The 24,359-nt window shown below is 36.9% G+C and overlaps 1 protein-coding gene across 13 annotated transcripts in view; it reads right to left on the bottom strand.

Moving 5' to 3' along the window:
* The window catches only part of LOC115605999 (golgin subfamily B member 1-like), a 44,397-nt gene that overhangs the window by 2,390 nt on the left and 17,648 nt on the right, over positions 1-24,359 (bottom strand). Inside the window, exons 15-28 of one of the 13 annotated variants that reach the window (XM_030481167.1) lie at positions 22,696-22,850; positions 21,383-21,506; positions 20,433-20,566; positions 19,608-19,655; positions 18,808-18,917; positions 18,358-18,526; positions 17,900-18,004; positions 6,795-17,621; positions 6,341-6,492; positions 4,697-4,856; positions 3,203-3,355; positions 1,938-2,105; positions 914-1,011; positions 429-563 (exon numbers count right to left, since the gene is read on the bottom strand). In XM_030481167.1, the coding sequence (XP_030337027.1) occupies positions 429-563; positions 914-1,011; positions 1,938-2,105; positions 3,203-3,355; positions 4,697-4,856; positions 6,341-6,492; positions 6,795-17,621; positions 17,900-18,004; positions 18,358-18,526; positions 18,808-18,917; positions 19,608-19,655; positions 20,433-20,566; positions 21,383-21,506; positions 22,696-22,850 (12,538 nt within the window). The remainder of the gene's footprint in view (positions 1-428; positions 564-913; positions 1,012-1,937; positions 2,106-3,202; positions 3,356-4,696; positions 4,857-6,340; positions 6,493-6,794; positions 17,622-17,899; positions 18,005-18,357; positions 18,527-18,807; positions 18,918-19,607; positions 19,656-20,432; positions 20,567-21,382; positions 21,507-22,695; positions 22,851-24,359) is intronic. The other 12 variants (XM_030481170.1, XM_030481180.1, XM_032919842.1 and 9 more) reach the window with 12 other exon arrangements.

The raw sequence follows: 24,359 nt of genomic DNA, 5'->3' as shown, positions 1-24,359 counted from the left end.
TTTTTAACGCAGTTTCCATTGCTTCAGGTACCATGGACTCACAAACAGGTTCTATAACTTGTGTGTTCTATTTGTTCTATTACTTGCTCAGAAACCTAACACCTATAGAAATATCTATCACTAATCTCACTAAAAATAGAAGGCAAACGAAAAAAATCTGACTCTTCTTTTTCCAGTTTTGTAGTACACTTTGCATTTACCCCAGACACAGTGTAAATGAAAACCTCACCATGCCTTCGTCCAAGGGGAAGCAGAGGTGAAAGACGGCTTTGGCTCTCTGAACATGCAAGTTATTTCATACCCACATAAGAGTTTAATGCAGCAATCTAACTGTCACACACTCAAAAGTATAAGAAAAGAAGAAAACACATTTTACACTCTTCTTTCAGAAGGAAAAACCCCATGTTTTACAAGCAGGAGTATTTTACCTGTTACTTCGCTCCTCAGAGAGTCCAAGAGCTTCTTCTGCAGCTTCTCTCCTCCTCTTCTCTTCTGACAGTGTTTCTGTCAGCTGCGTGAGCGCCTGCTGCACTGAATCATATTGTTGCTCAGTCTCTGCAAGCCTGTGACAAAATGAAACCTGAAATCAGTATTTCATGCACTTAAAGAACTTTCTTGTTCTTTTTTATTAAGGTATTCCCTTTTTTGTGATAAAGACTTAATTATAATGAGATGCTTTAGGTTAGATATTGAAATAGTCACCAATAAGCGTGTATCTTTACAAAAACCAAACCACAAATAGCACCAGATGATAACAATTCAAGAGTATGACTATGATTCATTTAATCCACTGTAAATCCACTTGTTTCCCTTTTCCCCCAAAATGTCTTAGAGGGATAGAAAAGCATTACTTTTGCACTCACAACACAGCCGTCAGGAAAACAATATTGCTAATACATGTCTCAGTCCTGACCTTTTTCTGAGTTCATTTAGCTCCATATTGTCTACTTCAACAATAACTGCAGATCTTTCCCGTGGTGCTCCAGGGGGAACTTCTGCTCTAGTTTCATCCTAGAAAATATTAAAGGGAAAAAAAAAAGAGCCAGTCACCATTTTCTAGTTGTTAATAATCTTTACTTCAATTAAAGAAGCCATAAGCACCACAAAGCTGTGGAACAAACCACTCTTTGTGCCATTTAATCTTTTAATTTCTGGAGCTGCAATCTTTCAAACATGTTTTCTAACTGAAAGCTGATGAAGAATAATGCCTGTGTGTGCTGCAGGACTTGAAGGATATATGTATGCTGCATAACACAGCAAGCTCTGAAGTGAAAGAAATGCATCTACACATCCACATAATAATATAGCATTGACTGCAGTTTTGTAAGTAACGCAGCTATTCATTTCCAGTTTTTCCTCTGATCATGTCCATATGCTCTAAGGGCTGAAGCAGCTCTGCTCTGGAGATAGGCTGAGAGAGCTGGGCTGGTTCAGCCTGGAAAAAAGGCAGCTCTGGGGAGACCTTAGAGCAGCTCCCAGTGCCTAAAGGGGCTGACAAGGAAGGTGGAGAGGGGCTTTTTACAAGGGCATGTAGTGACAGGACAAGGGGGAACAGCTTTAACCTGACACAGGGGAGATTTAGATTAGACATTAGGAAGAAATTCTTCCCTGTGAGGGTGCTGAGGCACTGGCACAGGGTGCCCAGAGAAGCTGTGGCTGCCCCATCCCTGGCAGTGTTCAAGGCCAGGTTGGACAGAGGGGCTTGGAGCAACCTGCTCTAGTGTGAGGTGTCCCTGCCCGTGAGCAGGGGGTTGGAACTGGATGAGCTTTAAGGTCCCTTCCAACCCAAACCACCCTACGATTCTATGATCATGGACTAGCAGAAGTACTGAATCGGTACAACAAAAAGTATTCATTTCATTTTTTAGCATGAAAACAAGAAAAGCACAAGCAGAGAGAGAAAAACCAACTAAAAACATTTCCATATATTTGGTTACCTGAACGGTCCCTTGGAAAGATGTCACTTGCATTGTCTGATACTCCCTCTCCAGTCTCAAGTAACGATTTTGCAAGTCAGTGTAACGAAGCTGGTTATCTCTTAGAGTCTGTGAAAGAGTCTTCAACTGGGCAGACAAGATAGCATTCTCTTCTGTTGACTGCACAACCTGAAAGAAATGAACATTTAAATAAAGAAAAATTAGCAATGATCTCCTTCAGTAAATTACTACAGATTTGAGAACCTGCTGTTGAAAACAACTCTGTACTAGTTTCAAAATTGGATTGACTTTTCAGTAAGATATAACTAGTTATTTTATAAGCAACGGAAATAATGAAACCTGAGTATTGATTTCGTCTGTTATCAATATACCCAAAACAAGAACTCAGGGTTTTCAACCCCAATGCCTTCCTCCCTGTGTTTGCTACGCTATCACCAACTGGCAAAAGATTGCATATTTAGTTGCTACTTCAGGACAACACATAGAGCCAAAAAAGCCTGATAGTATAAATTATAAACATGTTCACCGGCCAGTCCAGGAATGCTCAGCAGTGAGTTTTCATCTGTTTACAAAAAACAGACCATAATATGGGTCTCATTACCCAAACACTCATCTTCCCTTGTAGGAGCTTGAGATCTCTACACCTGTTTCAAAGTTTGGTTAAAATGGTTATTAGGTTTACAAAATGTTTGGGTGAAGGAGTGAAAACAATGACAGATGAAAGGTAACATAAACCTGCTTTGCTTGAAATACCAGGGAAATACCAGACAAAGAGAGATACATTAAGGGAACTTCCAAGAACATTTACAAACTCTTGCAAACAAAACTGAACACAAATACATTATGTGCACATGGACACACACACACTTTTACTGTCTTAGCAGTCACAAAAGTGTTCATCAAGAATTTGTAAGGAAGCATATCTGAGATATATAATATTTGGTCCGAGATAGCTAAAATCTTGTTCCAGCCAAGACAAACATCTGCTTCTGTCTGTCATGAAAAATCGTTTACTTTGAGCAGAAGTTCAGCAAAGCCACAACAATGTCTTCAGAATGCAGACTCAAATAAGCCTCTCTAAGTCAAAGAACAAGACAGGAAAGCCTGACAGAAAGACAATACTGACATTCAGTTTGCAGTTTCCAGTCTGAGCCAACAGCACTGTTGAACCATACAAGACATTGCCAATTTAGCAATGTTTCTATGTTGATATCAGCTCAAATTCACATGAGCTACTCAGGATCACAACTGTTGTTCTAAGTTACCTTTGAATTCATCTGCTGGAAATGCACATCCTTCTGGTGTATCTCCTGAAGACAGCGCTGCAGTTCATTCTGGAGCTGATTCTTCTCAGCTAAGACACATTTGATTTCCTCTGGCGTATCTGCACTTCCAGTGAGGGAGACAGTTTCTAAAACCTTAAAAAGTATCAACACATTCAGGGTAAATGAGGGTATAGGAGTTCTCTAAATAATACACAACTCCAACACTAAATATACATTTGGACTACATAATAATTTCCTTTTCACAAGATCATTTCCTTCCCACAAGTTAATACCACATTTGTAAGACTTCATGTATATATATAAAAAAAATAATCTTCTACTTAGTGTTTTCAGCCTAAATACTTCAATTAAAAAAAACAATTAAAAATTACCTTGAAAAGGCAACTCGACTTAATTTTTAATTTGCAAATAGTGTGAAGCACACAAAAAAAGAGAGTGGGAGGGTAATAGAAAAAGCCAGATGAATACAAAACACCTTTCAAACTAATAATGTATGGTTTTCATGATTTGTAGAAAAACAATTATTTTGTAAATATGTATTTAAAGCTGAAAGTCCTTTTTGAAAAGAAAAAAACCCCACCCAACTTTATCACTGATTCACAGCTTTGGACTTCTTTATCTCTGGCAGATCAACATTTTGATATTAATGTCCAATAATGGAGGGATATGTGCAATCTCTAATACTTTATGGGATCTATTTTCTTATACAATCATGAAATAAAGACTTCTACCACATAAAATGCTCTATAACCGAACAGCCATTACTCTTCAAAACATTTTAGTCATGAGTTTAATCATACAAAATGAACAGCATGTGAGACACAAACTTCTCCAACTAAATTGGTTTTAATGCATTTTCCTTAACGTCTCTACTTATCTGCTGCTAAACAATTTTGTTGGTGGTGGTTTGGTTTTTTCCAACTTCTTCCTATTATATCCTGGATTTAACTAACATAAAATAGCAATATACAAGATTACCTAAGTCATCTACTAACCTTAGCATCTCAGCAACTGGCAAATAACTTACCTTACAATGTAACCACAGCAAAGTTATTCCTTTTTGACTATGAATCGGTAACCATTACTGGTTTATGACCCTCACATTTTGCTTCACAACCATTCCATTTCTTTACGAATTTTTCCATGTTTTTAATCATTAAAATACACATCAGTTAGTTTTCTCTCTTATTTTATCAATGTATGAGAAACTCATGATTTTTCTTTGTTTAGAAGAAGCTGACCAATATATCAGACTCCATTAAAAAGTGGTTTTAATAATTGCAACTCATCTGCTTGTAATAATTCCAATTTGCTGATTTCCACCCAGGCAACACTGACATACAGGTTGTTGTATCAGCCTATCAGAATATGATACTTCACTATCATATGCTCTTTTGGGAAGCAGGCTGCAAATTTAATACAATAAATTGATGGAAGTAGATTTGTGCCTCCTGCTACATTTCGTTTGTTTACCTGGACTGGATAATTGCTGCCAGCAGAGATTGATTTCTTCATAATCATGTCTTGTTGTAGCTTCTGCAGTTGTGCAATCTCTCGGTCCTTCTCAGCAACTGTGAGTTGACATTGATTTCGCAGAGCCTGAGACTCTGAGAGGAGGAGGTTTTTTTCCATTCTGAGCGTATTAGATAAAATATTAGATGTTAAATGATGATATACATATAAGTCAATGAAAAGGATAAAGCTGGACTTACTGTTATTTCTGTAATAAATAATGCTATCTTTGAACAGTTATATGCAAATATGGAGCACTATATGAACATTCTCAATACATACTTCAGTTTAAAGAGATCTGCTGAAAAAAAAGGTCAGAAAATAAAGGCTGGAAAGTGATAACATCACATTTTCTTTGTTGGCTTGGAGACAAGAGAAGTTCATTGGCTGTAAAGATACTAACATCTGTTAATGCAAAAAATACTTCAGCTTCTTAAAGAATAAGGTTGTGCAGCAAAGCAGCTCTAGGTCACAGCTGTGTAGAGTGCTGCGCAAGGCAGCCAGTCACCCCTATTGCAAGCACACAAGTTTGAAAAGGAATACCGCCTCTACTCAGAACACAAACAAATTTGCCACATCTCCAGAAACTGCTGTCATACACAGGCAATATCTCAAAAGGCATAAAAGTAATTTAAATCCTTCTGTATTCAATTTAAGACAAGTTTGGAGAAAAAAATGGAAAAAAGACTATTAATGCTGTTCACTGGTTAAGTCTATATGTTAGAATGAGTTTTGACTATTTCATGCTAACTTGCTCACAGTTGCAAAGATAAATCTGGGGCTGGCCTTTTGATCTACATCTCCACCCCTAAAATGTTGTAGTATAAAACAGGTATTATCTCACACAGAGTTTAATTAGAGATCTAGAAATTTCACTACAGCCACTAAAATGCAGTAAGGTACTAGAATACTGGCCTCAAATTCAAACAAAATTATCTTCATTGATCTGATCATAGCATGCTTTCACACTTCAATCATCTGCACAACTTTAAAAGTTTGAATATGAACAGAACTCTAAGCCTCCACTGAGTGTTACCTAAAAATGCCTACTGCCTTCTCTGAAGCAGCCCTTATGAGGCATTCACAGAATTAAGCCCAAGGTGGCACATTATTTGTCACAGATGATGCAAAAACAGTGCTGAATCTACAAAAATAATGCTCAAATGTGAACTTAATATAATTTTCAATATGTAGTTAGGACAAATATTCACCACCTCAGACATCTTTTGAAATAAAGAAATTTGGGGGAGGAAATGTTCAGCCATATCAATTGTTACTTTAAGAAGAGAATATGATACCAAGCATGGAAATAAGATTAATAAACTATAGTTCCATGTCATTAACAGAACAAAAGCCATTCAGTTAAGACTGTTTAAACTTGACATAAACCAGGGGACTATTACATAAAGATATGAGGATAACCACCAACCACTAACAGACAACTCTGTGGAAATTGAATTCGGTGATTTCACACATTACAGAAATATTTTTACGCTACTTTCTGCTAAAATATACATAATTTTGGGTTTCTTTTTTTTTATATCAGGCTGTGAAGTCACTAAAGAATTCTAAACAAGAACCACACATACTATTTAACATTTATACCTTAATCCAGCAAGCTCATTCTGGTATGATGCAATCTCTCTCTCAGTTTCTGCTTGGAAGGCTTTTGTCTGATGCAATGCCTTCTCCAAATCATCAACCTTGGTCTTCAGTTTTGATATTTCAACAGCTGCAAGGCTGGCTCCTTCTTTAGCCTATGTTTAATAAACGTGATTAGTCAACGGGAATGAGAACAGTCTGGTTGAAGTTTTAGTAGTGCAAGAATTCCAATTACAGAATAAAATAGTGCTAGAATTCCAATTACAGAAAAATGCATATTCACCGTTTGCTCCTGTTTAACAGGATAATTACCTGAACTCCCAAAATTGTAAGCATGCCTTTCTAATCACACAACGTTTTCTTAGCACTCACATAATGCACAAAGCTGAACTTCAGAAACTATAATGTCTCTGAGCATTCTCTGCATAAAGAAATAAATTACAAAATGAAAACTTACCAACGTTCCCCTATTGTTCTGAGGCATATCCAAATTACTTTTAACAGAATTTAGCTCACTGATGCTGTTGCAACCAATGGGATATGAAGCTGTGCCCTGTTTTGTTTCAGAAGTTACCTTCTGATTGCTGAGTTCCTGCAGCAATTTGTCTCGGTCATCCTGAAGACTGGCCATAGCCTTGGAAAATGCTTCAATTTGGTGAACATAACTGCCACACTCAGCTGAGAGCCTGCTAACCTCCATCTCTCGACTGACTAATGTCCTACAGAGCTTTTCAATTTCAGCAGCAATCTGATCAAGTGTAACCTTATCTGCAGCATCAAAAATAGCCCGATTCAGAAGAGAATTTTCTTTAAGCATAGTGACAAGATGTATTTTAAAGCCATCCAATTCAGCTTCAAGTTCATCTCCTTTCTTTTTTTCAGTCTGGAGATCAGATGAGTATTTGCTTTGAAGTACCTTTAACTCCTCTATTATCCTGTCTCTATCATTTTGCAGAGCAGTCATTGCTTTCCCAAAGGCCTCATTTTGGGACCTCAGCTCACTGTTTCGAGACTGAACTTCTAGTATCATCTTCTCTGCAAAAGCATCAGGTTCATCTCCATGTTCAAGTGTCAAAAGAGTATTACTGTATTCCTCATCTGCACCCTTAGTATTTCTGCCTCTTGATTTCTGGAGTTCTTGAAGATTTTCTCCATACTGTCCATTTGACACACATTCTTGATTCTGAACACTATCACTAGTTACCAGCTTCTCTCCAGATTTTGAAACAAGTTTCTCTTTGTTTAATGATGCAATTAAAGATTCTAAATCATTTACTTTAGACACCAATTTCTCATTTTCATGTTCCAAACACACAGCAATATCCTTCTGCAGTTCACTGGAAAGCTGCATTTCTTTTATTTGTTTTTGAAGATCGTATTTTTCTTGTTCAAGGCTTTTAATACAATCCAATTTCTGCTTAAGTAAGTCCTTTACCTGATGGTCTTTCAGAGATAAAACTTGGTTAAGATCTTCCCTATACTTTATCAGCTGTGCACTTAGCATTGCATTTTCAGAATGAAGATCGTCTATCTGATTAAGAAGCATCCTCAACTCTTCTTTCAAAGCATTATTCTCACTTGCATTGCCAACTAGAAGACTGTCCCTCTGATTCAAGACATCTTGGTGAAGATGTTCCAGCTCTTTGTATTTAGTAAAAAGATCATCCCGATCATTCTGAAGAGATGACATTGACTTTTTCAAGGCATCTATTTCACTGGCAATTGCAGCCTTATCTTGACCTGCTTTGTCTGCTTTCACCTGGAGACTTCTCAATTCATTTTCCATCCTCTGACAGGACTCCTCAGATTGTTGTCTCTCCAGCTGCAAAGACCTTAACTGAAGATCATACTCTTCGATTTGTTTTCTGTGTTGAGTCTGTACCTGACTAAGATAGTCAGAGATTTCATCACCTTTTGAAGAAATAAGTAAGGAAATTTCCTTGTCTTTATTATTTAGCATGATCTTCATTTGCTCAGAAATGGTCACCTGCTTTTGCAATTCAGCATTAAGTTTTTCCTTCTCAGCTAGAAGCTGTTGCAATTCTTGTTCCTGTCTTGTAAAATTACTTTCCAGAGCTTTTATCTCTTTTCCTGCACTTTTACTGTTCTCTATAAGATGATTAAGAGAATTATTTTCTTTAAGGAGTGCTTGCAAAGCTGCTTCTTTGGACTGAAGAACACTCTCCAGTTCTTGCTGCCTGTTCAAAACCACTGTATTTTCTTCCTTTAGTCTGCAGAGCTCTTCATAGCGTTGTCTATCAACAGACTTTTGCCTCAAATACAATTCATCCTTTGTTTCCTCTACCACAGAATATTTGATATTCAATTCTTGAATCTGAGTAATCTTCTCTTTCAATTCATCTTGTAAAGATATCATTCTTTTATTACTATCCTCTATCTGTTTCTCTTTCTTTTGGATGATCTCTTTGAACTGCATTTCCCAGGTTTTCATTTCGGTGATTACCCTGTCCCGGTCATCCTGAAGAGAGGACATGCACTTTGTAAAAGCAGCTAATCGTGCCAAAGCTGCATTCAAATCTGCTTGCAGTTTCTTGTTTTCAGAGTCCTTAATGCTAATTTCCTCTTGCAAACCATGAATCTCACTAAGTGCCCTATCTTTTTCTCTCTCGAGAGCACCGTGTCTTTCTTCCAGATTCAAAAAGTCTCTTTTGTGAACCAATTTTAATTGCTGAAGATTAAATTCCAATTGTCTCTCATATTCCCTCTTCTGAATTTGTAGTTCATCATCCTTTTTCTTAAGTTCTTTTCTCCAATTTAGATTCTCATCTGTGAGCCTGTCCACTTCATTCTTTGACTGATGCAACAAGTTCGCCTGTGAAGATAGCTCTCCCTTGAGATGACTTATTTCTTCATTGGACTTTGCAAGCTTCTCCGACATATTACTTAAGTCCTTTTCAAATTTTTCACTTTTTGACTGTGACAGTTTCACAGATCTTTCCAAATCCAGGATCAGCTCCTGGAACTTTATAGAATCCTTTTGCAAATGGTTGATCTCCTGCTGTTTCTCCTTTAAGAGTTCTTGCAATTCTTTCGTTTTGTTTTTACTTCCATTATTATCCCTTTGAGCACTTTTCACCTTCTCCTCAAATATTTTTACAATATGTAACTGCTGTTCTTCTTTTTCTCTGATCACATTACATTTTTCTGCCTTTAATTCTTCCAGCTGCTGTAACAGCAAGTTATTCTGCACTTGCGCCAATTTCATTCTGTCAGTAAGATGATCAACTTTTTTGACATGATTAAGCAATTCTGTCTCAAGAAATTCTCTTTCATTCTTTACTTTGTAAGAACTTTCTTGTACATTTTCCAATTCTTCCTGTAAGAGACATTTGTCATCCTCTAAAATCTTAACTTTTTCATTTAGGCTAACAATTTCTTGTGTAAGACTTCTACATTCCACGTCCAGCTTTGTTAGACAGTGATCTTTGTGGTCCAAAGATTTTTCAGTTTCTTTTGCTTTTTCTGAAATTACATTTCTTTCTTGTTCTAAGACAAACACGTCTTGCTCTTTTTCAGAAAGTTTATCCTTTAACGCATTAATGTCCTTTAACAACGATTCGTTCTCAAATAATGCCTCACTGATTTTAGATTGCATATCATTTTGGTGCACTTCCATTTGAAGTTGGAGCTCTCCCAAAGCTGCTTTAGTTACAGTGATGTTGTTCTGAAGGATATCATTTTCATTCTGAATTTTCTCTAAAGCCTGCTTTAAGTTTTCAGAAGTTTGTTTCAGCTGCTCATTTTCCTCCATTAGCTGATGATTCTGTTTGGTGAGCTCATGAAGACGATCCTGGTGCTCTTGCATCTTTGCCTCTTGCTCTCGTATCTGCCTTTCTGCTTTACTTTGTAACTCGTCAACTTCCATCTTCTTGGATTCTCCAAGTTGTTTCAGCTCATTCTTAATAACCTCATTTTCATCAATGAGTTTTTGTAAATGCTTCTCAAGAGCCTCCTTCTCAGATTCTCCTTCCCTGAGTCTTTGAATAGCCTCTTGCTTCTCTTTTCTACTGAGATCAATAACTTGCCTCATATCTGCTATTTTACTACTGATATTCTCATATGCCTGAAGAAGTGATTCATACTCCTGCTTTAATTCACTATGTTTAGCCTTCCATCCTGTTAATTCAACTGTCTGAGAATCTTTTAAAGTATTTAGTTGGAAAGAAAAGGCCTCTTTTTCCTGAACTATAGTCTCCATGGTGGATTTAAGACTTTCACAAGCTGCAGTGAGGTTTTCGTTTTCAGTCAGCAGTCTGGCATTTTCAGAAGCAAGGCGCTCCTCTTCAGACAATGGAGAAACAGTACTGGAACTTTGTTTTTCTCTACCAAGCTCTAACAAGTGTTCAAGCATCCCTGTCTTGTTCACCAGTTCTTCTCTTTCCAACATCAGCTTATCAAGCTGGTCTTTTAGACATTTATTTTCTCTCAGGGCTTCTTTACGTGATATTAAAGCTGCCTGTAATTTTCTCTGAAGGCGCTCTCTGGTCTTCTCTTCTGCTGCAGTTCTTTGCTCTTGTGGTTTAGAATCATTTTCATTTGCAGTTTTTGCCAGCGGCTCTTCAATCACCTGCATTTGTTTCTGGATTTGACATTCTGTTGCTTCTCTCAATTTAGTTTTGCCAGAGTAATCAGTCTCTGATAGTTGAAAATAGGCACCTTTACACTGCAACTTTACTTGTTCGGTACCATCTTCCTTCAGCTCTTTGGATGACACCACAGGTCTGCTCATCTCAGCCTTCTCACGTAGCACACACAGCTCTGTCAGAAGTTTTTTGTTTTCTTCACTGAAATGTTTTACCTCCTTTTTCATATTCATTAGTTCCAAATCAGACTTTTCTAAACAACTGAGAAGTTTTTCTTTTTCACTCTTCATTTCTTCAAGTGCTGTTTTGTAACGGAGAGTTTCTTCTTGGCCTTCCTTTACAGTTTTGTTTAATAATTCCTTTTCCAGATCAAGTTTATGTTTGAAATCTGTCAGCGAACAATGCAATGCTGCTATTTCCTCATTCTTTTCTGCAACCTCCTTCTTAGCTTCACCTCTCAATTTCTGCAGTTTCTCCTGGCTCATCTTGTAATCCTCTTCACTTTTTTTAATCAGTGCGTCCTTCTCATTATTCACACGTACAAGCTCTGTCTTAACGTCTATAGCTTCAGCCTCATACGCTTTCAGCTTCTTCAGTAGCTGCTTTATGTCCTCCAACAAGCTGCCCTTACACTGCTCCTGCTGTCTTGAAGAGTGTAAGTTGACAGTTTCTTCTCTTTCATCACTAAATTCAACTGATATTTTTCTCAGCTCTTGCCTTAACATTTCTGTTTCCTCCTGAAGTTTTGCATAATTATTTCTCAGTTCTACTAACTCGGTGTCTTTATCTGCCACCAAAGTGATGTCTTCTGACTCTTTCAAGGATGCAACCTGAACCTTGCTGCTTGGTTTGTCAGATTTCAAATTTCTTAGGTCAGCTGCTTCTTGTCCCAGCACTGCCTTAGGTGAAGCCAGCTCCTTCCCTAAAGGGTACCCTTCTAACTGATTCAAGTCAAGTTCTTTACATTTTGTTTGAAGAACTTCCCAGAGTGCTTTATGTTCTTGTTTCAGTTGCTCAAGTTGGTTTTTTTGTTCATCAAAATCTGCTGCAAGTTTAATGTGCTCTTCCCTTTCTTTCTGAAATTTGTTCCTATCTTCTTCCCTGACCAAAAGCTCCTTCTGTAAGGCTTCTTTTTCTTTTTTTAACTGATTCATTACATTAATGTCAATGTTGGGGTCCAAGCACTTCTTTCTGCCCCCAGCACTTAAACCAGGCTCTTCTGCACTGGAATCTTTCAACAGTTCTTCCTTCATAACTTCAGACTTCACCTTTTCAAGAGCTAAGAGCAGCTGAGAACGTTCCTCTTCATACACACTTGCTTTTTCATCAAGCATAGATTGCATATGAGCAAGCACACAGTCTTTTTCCTCTAAAGATTTTAGGTTCTGCTCACATATATTTTGTTTTTCAGCAATGACATCATTTAGTTCTGCAATCTTGTCCTGAAGTTCCTTTAAATAAGAAGCTTTAGAAGACAGATTTTCAGTCAAATCACTTATTTTGGCATCTTTTTCTAAAAGTTGGTGCTTCAGAGTTCCAAGATGAGACTCAAATTCTTTATTTTGTACTTCAACTACTTTCAGCTTGTCTGTTAACTCATTAACTTCCTTCAACAGCTCCTCTGCTTTTTTTTGCTCTTTTTCTATTTCTTCCTGTCCACTCTTTTCTAGTTTTCCAACTTTTTGCATTAGATCTCTTCTTATTATCAATGCTGCTTGAAGTTTCTTTTTCAGATTCTCTTTTTCCTTGCCCATTTTCTCAAGATTAAACTGCATCTGCTCTTTTTCATGCATTAAATCTTTAAACACAGCTTCTCTACTGCTTAATGTAACCTGACTATGTTCCAGTTCTTTCTTACAGTCCTCAAGTTCCTGCAATACTCGGGTTAGCTCTCCTACAGAACTATTATGGACAGCTTCAAGGTCTTGCAGTTTGGTATTTAACATATTTCTTTCTTCAGAAAAATTCAGCATTTCATTAGACAAAGATTCCATGATCTGGGTAACAGAACAGTCCTTTTCTTTCAGTTGCTGGCTTAGGCCAGAAACTAAATCCTTTTGCTGATTTACCTGGGAAGTTAAGTTTTCAATGAGTTGATCTTTTTCTCCCATTTCTTTAAGGAGACTGGCTACTTTTTTACCTTCAATGTGCAGTTTTTCTTGACTGGTTCTTACTATTTCTTCCGATTTATTTATCTTGTCTTGAAGAAGTTCAGCCTGCTTATTTACTTCTGCAAAAGACTCTTCCCTTTCTTGCAGGAGAGACTGCTGCTTACATAATGTTTCCTTCACTGTGACCATTTCTTTTGACAGACGTTCAATTTCAGACTCATATTTGCCCTTCGTCTCCTCGATATCGTTCTGAAGCAACTCCTTCTGCTTCTCAAGTGACTGCATACTTTTTAATTCCTCTTTCATGGTGTCTATCTCTTTCTGTTTTTCCAAAAGCACCAGTTGCAATTGGTCTCCTTCTGTTTCTTTGCTCAGAATAGTGGTTATCAGAGTGGAGAATTTTTCCAACTGAATTTTACTATCAGTTAGCTGCCATTCAGAATCTGAAGCCTGTGCCACCTTTTCTTTACATAAAAGCCTACTACTGAGTAATGGAGATAAGCTTTGAGTTAATTCCTCTTTTATAAGATCCAGCTCTTGTTGCAAAGACTGGATTTTGCTATCCTTTGATTCCATTTCACTTTCTAAGCTGCTCAATTGCTCAGTAAGATTATTATTTTGTAGAGTTGCCCTATCAAGTTCAGTCACCCATTTGTTTTCTGACTCAAGTAGACTTTGTTCTAGAGTTTCAAATTTAAGTTCTAGTTTAGAAAGTTCTTCACCCTTCACACTAACCTGTGTCTGTAACTTCTCTTTTTCAGTCTTCATCTGCAGTTTGACAGCATCTATCTGCATTCTTGAATAATTCTCACTGGTTTCTAGTTTTTGATTGATTTCTCGGAGCTCTTCCAATTTCTTTCGCAAATCATTTTGAGAGGCAGCAAGTTGGGTGTTTTCCACCATGAGTTTATCCACATCTGCTTGTAACAGATTTTTTTCTTTCTCTAAAGACTCCACCTGACTCTGCAGACCAGCTATAAAAAGCGCATTGTCATGGCAGTCTTGGGATGATTTGGAATTTACATTGTCCAACTCTAACTTCAAACGTGCTATTATATCTGCCTGTTCAGTGCACTTCACACGCAGAGACTCCACAGACAATTCTTTCTGCTGTAGTTGTTCTCCCCATGTACTTTTTTGGTCTAGTGCTTTTTGGTGTTCGTTTTTAAGAGAGTCAAGTTCAGCAGTCAAAGAATCAATTTTCTTCTGATTAACACCAACTTTCTCATTCTTTTCCTGAATTTCCTCAGTCAGGTTTTTCATGGCTGTACCACTTTTCTCTAGTTTTTCTCTAAGAATCTCAATCTCACTAGAAAGAACATTAACGTTGCTATCTGCCAACTGTATACTGGCTTCTTTCTCCTTCAAAGAATTAAGCAGTCCAGCAATGACTTCTTCTTTTTGCCCAAGAGCTGCATTCAACTCAGTTCTTAGTTCATACTGTGCTTCAAGTTTTTCCTGAAGAGATAAAAAGGCATTTTCTTTCTCATGGATTAGTTCTTTAGATTTTTGTAGTTCTTGTGTTAGTTCATGTACCTGATTTTGGAGCTCAGAAATTATAACTGTCCTCTCTTCATCTTTCATTGCCCTCTCCTTCAGAGTTTTGAGGAGATTGTCATTTTCCTTAAGAGATGATTCCTTTTCTGATAAGGATTGGTCCATCTCAATTACTAAATTCTTCTGATGTTGTATTTCTCTTTGTAAAGTCACTTTTGCTTCCTCCAGCTCCACCACCTGTTTCTTTAAAACCTCACATTCGTTCTCTTTCCCTTGAAGCTGTGTCTTTAAATTCTCACTGAATAATGAAATATTGTTGATGGTTAATTCTTTTTCTGAAACAAGCACTTTTAATTGTTCCGCTTCAGAGGCTAAAAGCTTTAACTGTTTCTCCTGCAAAACAGAAGATTCCTGTACCTCGGAAAGCTGCGCTTTTAAACTGATGTATTCATCTAACTTTTGTTTTAAACATTCATCCTTCTGTATAATTGAATCATTCAACTGGGATGATTTTTCTGTTGCATTTCTAAGCTGACACTGAAGGTCAGAAATAACCTCCATATTCTCAGACAGTTGAACCCTAAGTACATCAGACTCTTCAGATTTATCTTTTAATAATTTTAATTCTTGGGCTTGCCTCTTAAATTCATTTTCTTTTTCCTGCACTGTTTGTCTAAGCTGGCTGGTTTCAAAACCTAGGGCTTGTATTTGGTTTTGCAGATCAGAAATGATTTGCATATATTGCCCTTCTCCTGCCAGTTTACTATCTTTCATTTGCTGAATCAAAGCCTCCTTTTCAGAAAGGAGAGTTTCTTTTTCTTCAGAGACAAGTTTTAAGTTTTCTTTTTCAATCAACAGGCCATCAATTTGGTCCTTCAGTGCTAAAATATTATGACTCTGTTGGGACAAGTGTGAAGTTAAAGCAGCTACTTCATCTGACTTTTTCGTGACCATAACATTAACCGTTTCAATGTCTGCTTTCAATTTGTTATTTTCTAGAGCTGCTGTTTGTGCTTGTTGCCTTGCTGAAGTAATTTCAGACTGTTGCTGTGCCAACTGTGACTGAAGAAATTCACATTCATGTGACTTTGTGCTCAATAAGCTTGCAAAGTCCTCCTTTTCATGCCTAAGCACGTCTACTTCTTTGCTTAATAGCTGTAGCTGATTCTTTAATGCTGTACTTTCTTCCATGTTTTCAGAAACTTGCCTGTGCAACTTTTCAAGTTCTGAACCCTGATTTTTCACAGTCAGGTCTCTTTCGTCTATCAAATGCGATAACTTTGTTTTTTCATCTTTAAGATTTCTAGTTTCATCCTGCAACTCTACAATACACAGCTTACTCTGTTCCATTTCCTTACATAATGAATCATTTTGAAGGATCTTCTCTTCTAGAGACCTGTTTGCAGTTTCAAAATTCAAAGTTAGTCTTTGAATTTGTTCCTGTAGTAGTAAATTCTTTTCCTTACTATGGCTGAGCTCTTGGATTAGGCTACTGCATTCAGATAATTTATTATTTAACATTTCTTCTGTTTTTGTGTCTTTGTCTCTAGTATCCTTCAGCTGAATGAGAAGTGATTGCATTTGCTCCTGCAACTGTTGCGTCTTTTCCTTGCTTTCAAACAACTGATCAGTTAGCACATTACATTCCTTTGTTTTCTCCTGCAGCTGCTCTGCAACTGAATTTTCTTTTTGCTGGGCAAGCACTGAAAGTTGTTCAATCTCCTTTGCCAGAGTGTTTTTATCACAGTTTAGTACTGAAAGAGCTTTTTCGTACTCAGCAGTGCTAACAGATAACTTATTCTCTATTTCTGCCACAGCCTGGATTTTCTTTAACAACTCACACTCTTTTACATCCAAGAGTTTGGACAAATTCTCCTTTTCACTGATCAGTTGTTCCTTCTCTTTTTCCACCATATCAATACTTTTTTTCAGGTATTCATTTGCTTTTATTTGCTCTGCCAATTTTTCCTCTTTCCCTTCAAGATCTGCCTGCAACTGCTTATTAGCTGAAGCTTTCTCCTGTGTCTCCATTTCAAGGTTGCTCATCTGTTTATGTATTTCATTTAATTGGTTATTAAGTTCTTTGCAGCATGTCTCTTTGGCTTTCAGATCTCCAGTTAATTTACGTTTAGTCTCTTCATTTTGCTGCTCCATAACCCCAAGCTTCTTCTCTAATGAAATAATGAACTCTTGTTTCTCTTGTAACTCTTTTTTAATTGTTTCCTGATGTTCAGTATGTTCTAAAAGTTTCCTAGATAACTCAGCCAACTCTTCATCTTTTCTACCATTTTCCAAAACCAGTTTGTTGTATGAATCTTTAATCGATTTTAACTCATTTTCGAGTGTCTGTGCTTTATTCTCTTTCTCTTTAATCAAATTGTTCCATTTTTCCTTTAGAGTATTGCTTTCCTCAAGCTGAGATTTCAAATACTCAGTTTCTTTTCTTTGTTTAGTCTCAGTTTCTTGTAGCTTTTCAGATGACTTACTAATCTGCTCTTTCAGCAAAGTAATCTGTGACTCACACTCAGCAAGTTTGTTATGGTATGCGACACTGTTGGCCTTGATTTCAGAACGGAGATCCTTAATTGTAAGGCTGTTCTCACTGCTTTGTCTTATTAATTCCTCATTTTCTTTGGTTTTAGCTTCATTCTCAACTCTAATTCTTTCGAGCTCTAGCCTCATTGTATTACTCTGCTCAGAAAGGGCAGATATCTGCAGGCTTGCATCTCTTACATCAGCTGTTTGTACTTCTTTCAGTAAATGAGTTTCCCTTTCAGCCTTTGATAAAGCCTCTTCCATGCCTCTTATTTCTTCCTCTTTGCATTGCACCTGATGCTTCAGGATGATAACCTGTTCAGAATACTCTGTCATATTCATAGACATGACAGACATCTCCCTGTCTTTTTCTGCCAGTGCTTCTTTAAGATTATCTATTTCTCTTTCACGTTTCTGGAGATCTTGAATAAGTTGAGATCTTTCCTCTAAATGGCTTGTGTTCAATTTGTCAAGCTCTTCATTGGTCTGGTCCAGATCCAGCTGCATCGACTCTACCACGCCATCTTGTTTCAAAGTCTAAACATCAAGAGAATAATGTTACAAGAATATTTCAAACTTATGTCAGAGGGAGAATAGAAGTTACACTCCACATGCAGCATGAGCATCTAAGGTAATCAGTCTGTACCTTACTGTACAGTAACAAGATAACCATGTTATTCTTTAGACTGTTTAAGCATACAGAAAGTTTAGTATATGAAATTTTAAGCAGTTAATGCTGTTATTTTGCTGACATTTAAATAGGCTGAGTGAAAAGAACATAACATTTCTTCTCTTACTTCATTTTAATGAGTTACCTTTTCCTTCAGTGTAGCAACTTTTTCTGTTAGATCACTGATGACTGTTTTCTGCTCAGTGTTCTCCACTTCATACACACTGCATTTCTTTAAGGCTTCATTCAGCTTAGTATTAAAAATAAAAGGCAACGTGATAGAAATACATAGAAGTATATTAAAATTGTGATGTGTTATAATATTCAGTTTATACAACAGTGAAGTTTGTACTTTTGAAATTAATAAATGAGGATATCTCATCACCTCAATAAAACATAAATACTTCCATGCAAAGCTCTGTGTTGGGTCTAAGAAATCCTTACGCCCAACTTAAAGCAAAGCAATTACATGAACAAAACTGTAAAGAAACAGAGTGAAAACCTTTGGATAGGAAAGACTGTAATACTGCTGCTGGGACACAAGCAGAAAGCTATGCCTGATGCTCGCCAGTTCTAATAGTACTATTTAACAATAAAACTTACTTTTTGCTCAGTATGCACAAACTTTTCACCAAGCTCTTTGTTCAGAAGATCCTTTTCTTGAAGCAGTTTCCTCAAAGTTTCAATTTGTTCCAGTTTTTCTGTTGTGCTCAACAGTTTTAGTTCTTTTTCTCCAAGGGAATTTTCAAGGAAGCTATTTCTGTCACTTAAGCTAAAAAGAAAATACATAATATAATCTAAAATACATTTTGAAAACAAAGCTTGCTTTAAGCTTTGTAGAACTGTAGCCCCAAACTATTTTCTTAAAAGAATAATCATTTTTTACATTTTCCATTTAAACTTCCAAGTACAAAAATAACATCACTGCAAACAGAAGCAGGATTCAAGTAACTCTTTCACAGGTGTTTTAAAAGATTATACTTCTCATTCCAAGTTTAAGCTAAAGCAAAGAAAGCTAATCCTGTACAGAGTTGTAAATACTCTTTATTTTACCCTTTAAGTTGCTCATTCAAGCTAGAGATCAAAATCTGATGCTTTTCCATATCTTGTTTTTGTTGGCTGCGTAATTGGGTGAGTTGAGTTTGCAAACGTTCATTTTCATTCTGCAACAAAACAATAATGAAAAGCATTATCATATACAAACACCCAGAACAGCACGAAATAACTGGAGTCATGAAAATCTGACTCTTCAGGAGATTCACATCCTACACAGGAGTAAGAGACCATTGTTCCAGCACGTTAGCAGGTATCAGTGCAAAATACAACACTCCTATCACAAGTTCAGATGTGATATTAGTCAAACAGATGCAACCCACCTTGCAGAAATACCTCCTTTAGCATGAACTCAAGGATGATTGCTTATACCCAAAACAACACGCACACTCAGACTGTGTTAAGGCAGCTTACTTATCTTAACAGGGGAAGCCACTGCTTTGACAAAATACTTTCCTCATTGGTTTCAAGATAGCATCAAACTTGCAAATTTTTTTGGTCTACTTTTTCAGGTTGAAGGAATGCAAAATATGAGGGATTGTGGAGGAAAAAAAAGAAGAAGCAAGCTTCATTCACACAGCTTTTGTTTTTTTAACACAATACAAATCTCCTACTCTAACCAGATCCACTGCACCAATTCAAATAGAAAACCACACACCAAAAGATCTTACAACAGCAACCAAACAACCCAAACCCAAAAGCAAAACACATACCCAGAGTCAACAGCAAATAGGACAAACAGGGCAAACTTGCCACCACTAATGAAAATAAGCTAGCCTTTTGGAAGAGGCAGAACACACCTGCACCGCCCTCAATAGCTGCCCTTCTTCATCTACACCAAAGGTTACCTGTATTGAAAGGCTTTGTTATAAGATTCTCAAGGAGTAATTAATATAAGGTTGTCTTTCATGTTAATATCATTAATGTGCAACTTAACAGATAAAGATCTATGATAATTTGTAAACCTTATTTGCACTAAAATGACACAACTGATCCCTTACACCAAGAGTTTTACTCAAACATATTAACTGGTCAGTCAGGCAATATTAAAAGTAACTTTTCTGATAAATATTTACTGTACCATTCCTTTTGGTGTGTTCACTGAATAATTTTACAATATAAATATACGTCAAATTAATATCTGGGGTTTAGATTATATATCAGAATACTGAAGAATTATTTTTCTACATTTAAACAGTTTCTTTTCTATAAATGTGTGTGTATATAAATAATAATACACACATACATTTACAGGAAAGAAATTTGAGGGATGTAAGAAGAGGGAGATTTATGCCAGTAGCAACAACATCCAATTCTGGATCTTCTGACAAAGGCCCTACAAAGAATAATGAAAATCATGTTGCCTTTTACTCTGTTTTCTAAAACAAACAACAAAGCTCCAAGTAAGTCTCTCTATGTGCTGAACAGAAATGAAAGGCTTTAACTTCAGAGCATAATATAGTACATGTACACTATGGCAACACAATTATCAAGTAGGCTTTAGACATTTTTGCTAGCTGCAAATTGATGTTTTTGTCTTACTGTAGGTTATAATTTTAAGAATATAGATAGAGAATAAAGTGATTCTCTTATATCATCAGGTTTTACACACTACGAAAGCTCACCTGAAGAGCCTCCATTCTCCCTTGAAGCTGCAATCTATCTTGCAAATCCTGACAACGCTCTTCTAGGAAAAGAATTTGTTCCTGCAGTTGATTTCTTTCCAATTCCAACTCTTCAACCACACTCCGTAAACCTACTTAAGTCAAAGAAGAAGTTATTTCAAGAAGAGTCTACTAAAATTCCTGAAGTCTAGAAAAGGTTTCAGCTTCTTACTCACAATTCTCACTGCTGCTGGGCACAATCAGCTCTCAACCATTTCCAGTGGAAATGCCTGAGGCCCTGTGTTTCCAAAAATCAGGTAACAAAAGTACCCTTAACTGTTGAAAAACCAAAATAAAGTTGCATAGCTCAAGAACTCAGAATGGGGCAGAAATATTCTAAACAATATTGTGGCTCAATCAACCGTGTGGCTCCTGTTCGTTTAATCACAAGTTAATCATGTAATTGCAGGATCAGGTCTTAAGCAATTATTAATAATCAAACTGGTCTGTATCAAGTGAGTCTATTCCACTTTAATAATAAGATGTATTTGCAGCCTTTACCATCTATATAAAAACATCAGCATTAAAAAATAAGAATCTGATTTTTAAATTAAAAGCATATAGCAATGGAACATAATTCTGCTTTGCAACACAACTGTGATGTAAATTGGAAACACATTCACAGGAACAAGACTCATAACTTAAAAAACATATGATCTTGCCACAGAGGGTATTTCATAGGCACCAAGGCTCAACCTTGTGTTTGGTTGTGTATTCTAATTCTGAACCAAAACTAGGCAGTTCATCCAGCACGCACATGCTTTAAAATGAAAAAGAAAAGGCAAGCCAAAAAAATTCAACAACGATTAGAATACACCACAAATGGGTTGTTAGTTGAATTTGAAAACAAAAATAGACACAAAATACAGATGCTGTGCATGCTTTAATAAACTGTCTAGTCGCTATCACACCTGCATTAGGTGAAGTGTACTCTGGCCACCAACCTCCCATGTTTTCTCCTTCAGCTGAATCAGTGCTATCCAAGGTGGCGTTCAGTTCTTGAAAGCATTGTTTTCTATCAAAGTTGTATTCTTCCTATGCACGAAACATGAGAATGAAGTTTAAATTAAAGAAGAAAGGAAGCAAGGGTAAAATACATATTATAGAATCATAGAATGGGTTGGGTTGGAAAGGACCTTAAGATCATCTAGTTCCAACCCTCTGCCATGGGCAGGGACGCCTCACACTAGACCATGTCACCCAAGGCTCTGTCCAACCTGGCCTTGAACACTGCCAGGGATGGAGCATTTACCACTTCTTTCGGCAACCTGTTCCAGTGCCTCACCACCCTCACAGTAAAGAACTTCCTTCCTTATATCTAACCTGAACCTCCTTTTTTTTAGTTTTAACCTGTTACCCCTTGTCCTATCACTGCAGTTCCTGGTGAAGAGCCCCTCTCCGACATCCAGAATATTTAATAACAGAATAATAACGTATTCTGTTATTAAAAGCATAGTTTCAATTAAAAGTCCTAAAACTCAGCACGTGAATCAGGTGCTTAAATGTGCATGGGGTTGCTGCGGACACTGGAGTAACCTGCCCAGCTTCCAGCTTTTATTTCCAGAAAAGCCAAGTCTCCCACAGGTTTTCTGTAGTATCTGTCAGGTCTTTGAAGACACCCTCAGGCATCTGGAAGGCCAATGAACAACTACGTCTGGATACCTTAATTAGTCCCCTGATTTCTAGTTAATAGGTTGTCTGAATCTCAGAGTAGAGCACTGGAGTTAACTAAACATTAAATTATACTTCTAGTGGTACGTTAATGTGAAATGACATCCAATTTTTCTTACAAGAATTATCATATTTTTGTGCAAATTACAGCACAGAATTACACCTGAATGAACTGACACTACTCAATAGTTTTTCAGTAAACCTCCACGAACAGAGAGATTCATAAAGATTGTATCTAAACCAAAGATGGCCTTAACATATTAATCATGCATATATCTTCAAGCATTGGAGTGAATTACTCCAGAGGGAAGCTCATTAGTTTTCAGTGTAAAATTAAGTAGACTCAAGGAATGGAGACGTGTGATGCATTGAATCTTATCTTCTGGCTACGCCTGGCTACAATCATTAAATTACCAGAGTTTGCAGTTCCATAAATAATCTAAGTTCTTAAGTCCTTAACATTTTTAAGTGTAAAATACCATACAAATTATAGTACTTTCCATATTTTTATTAACATAGAGGTAAGAATAAGCTTTTCTCTCATTTAACCCACCTGAAGCTTCCTGCTGGTTTGATTGCTTTTTCTTCTTGCCTGCTGCAGCCTGCCCATTCCTTGAACTGTGGTCAGTTCCTCCTCCAGCTCCTGTTCCCCTGAGACCATGGCTGGATCAGAGCAGCCAGGAAAGAACCAGTCATCCTCAATCAGTTTTGTGCCACAGGAATGCAATTACATTTATATCAGACACTACTACATGGAAAGAGAGGCCAGGGACAGGCTGAAGTCCCTATGAATGACTGACAGGAACAAGATTAAAGAAGCAATCCACTGCATTTACCTTGTGATTTCTCTCCAACATTACTACATAGAACATAAAACTCAAAGTTTGCATATCTCACTAAGAAGAAGCAAACTGAAGTCTAACTTTACTTCTTCATCAGCTCTAAATGAAGACTTTATATAGAAGACTAAAAAGGGTGAGGTTATGCTGATATCAGAAAAAAATGCCAACCAATTCAAATGCTATATTACATCTCATTTCAATTTACCAGGTTAAAATATACCTCATTTGTATGAGAAAGGCATCAGCTGAAACAGCTGTGGTTTCCAGAATCTGAACAATCAGTTTTATGGAAATGACACGTGTTCCTTTCAACTTTGATTTTAGTATGAGCCATAAAGCCAGATCATTCGAGGAAGTCACAAGCATGTGTTACACTGCAAACTGGCCTCAAACCATCTTATCACAGATTAGTAACACCATTCTTTTTAAGACAAATACAGAATCACTTGTAAATAAACACACTGCATAAATTCAGAATATGAAAGCTTAGGTATGCATCCTCTTCATTGTTAGAAATGATTTTTCGTTTCAAGTACATTCCCATCTGTTTTGTGATACGACAAAACATGTTTGGGGTAACAGATTAGGAAATAGATGTTTCATGCAAAGCAGACAAAACAGAACAGCCAGCAAACAGACGCGAAAGCAAAGGTGGCTCCATACTTTAATTGAAAGTTAGATTAATTAGATAGTTACACATTTAGCTTTCAATTTAACCACATCAATCCACAGTTGTCCTCACAGCATGCAAAATTCAGAGAACTTATGTTGATGCATCTGTGAGGCTAATACCAGAAATTTGGTGATTCAGCCCTACTGGGAACACTCAACTTCCAGCTGAGGTGCCCAAGGAGTACTTGGACATATATCATAATGTCATTAACATGCAGTTCAGTAACACTTCCTAGATTTAAATTCTTCCTTTAGTGTTTCAAAATTCCATACTTAACATGTTGTCATAAAAGATTAGAGGAAAAAAGTTAAACAGAAAAAGAAAATTAATGACCCTTTTAAAGCAGGTCTGTTAAACTGGGCTTTAATTCTGGTTTTAATTACACTTTGGCTTCTGGCACTGTCACTTTAGCAGCATTCATGTTACACACCTTTGTTTATTTTCCAGTATAGATTTTACAACTTTAATTCTTATACGTACTTCTTCAAAGCTGTGAAAATAAGTGCCAAATGTTGATCACAAGCCTTAAACCTCTGTTTAGAAGAGCTGTCACTGAAGTCAGTGAAGCAATTCAAGAAGCAAGGGAAGAACTTAATCCCTCCGTTGGAGGGGAAAAGAAATGAATTCAATTTCTTGGACATTGACTTTGATGTGGTCTGGGTTTAAGTATAATCAGAATGTACAACACATTGTCCTTTAGGA

The sequence above is a fragment of the Strigops habroptila genome, chromosome 4, assembly GCF_004027225.2.
Source record: "Strigops habroptila isolate Jane chromosome 4, bStrHab1.2.pri, whole genome shotgun sequence".
Classification (NCBI taxonomy): Eukaryota; Metazoa; Chordata; class Aves; order Psittaciformes; family Psittacidae; genus Strigops; species Strigops habroptila.
Note: the sequence above shows the minus strand (reverse complement) of the source record. Positions and strands in the feature narration are given on the sequence as shown.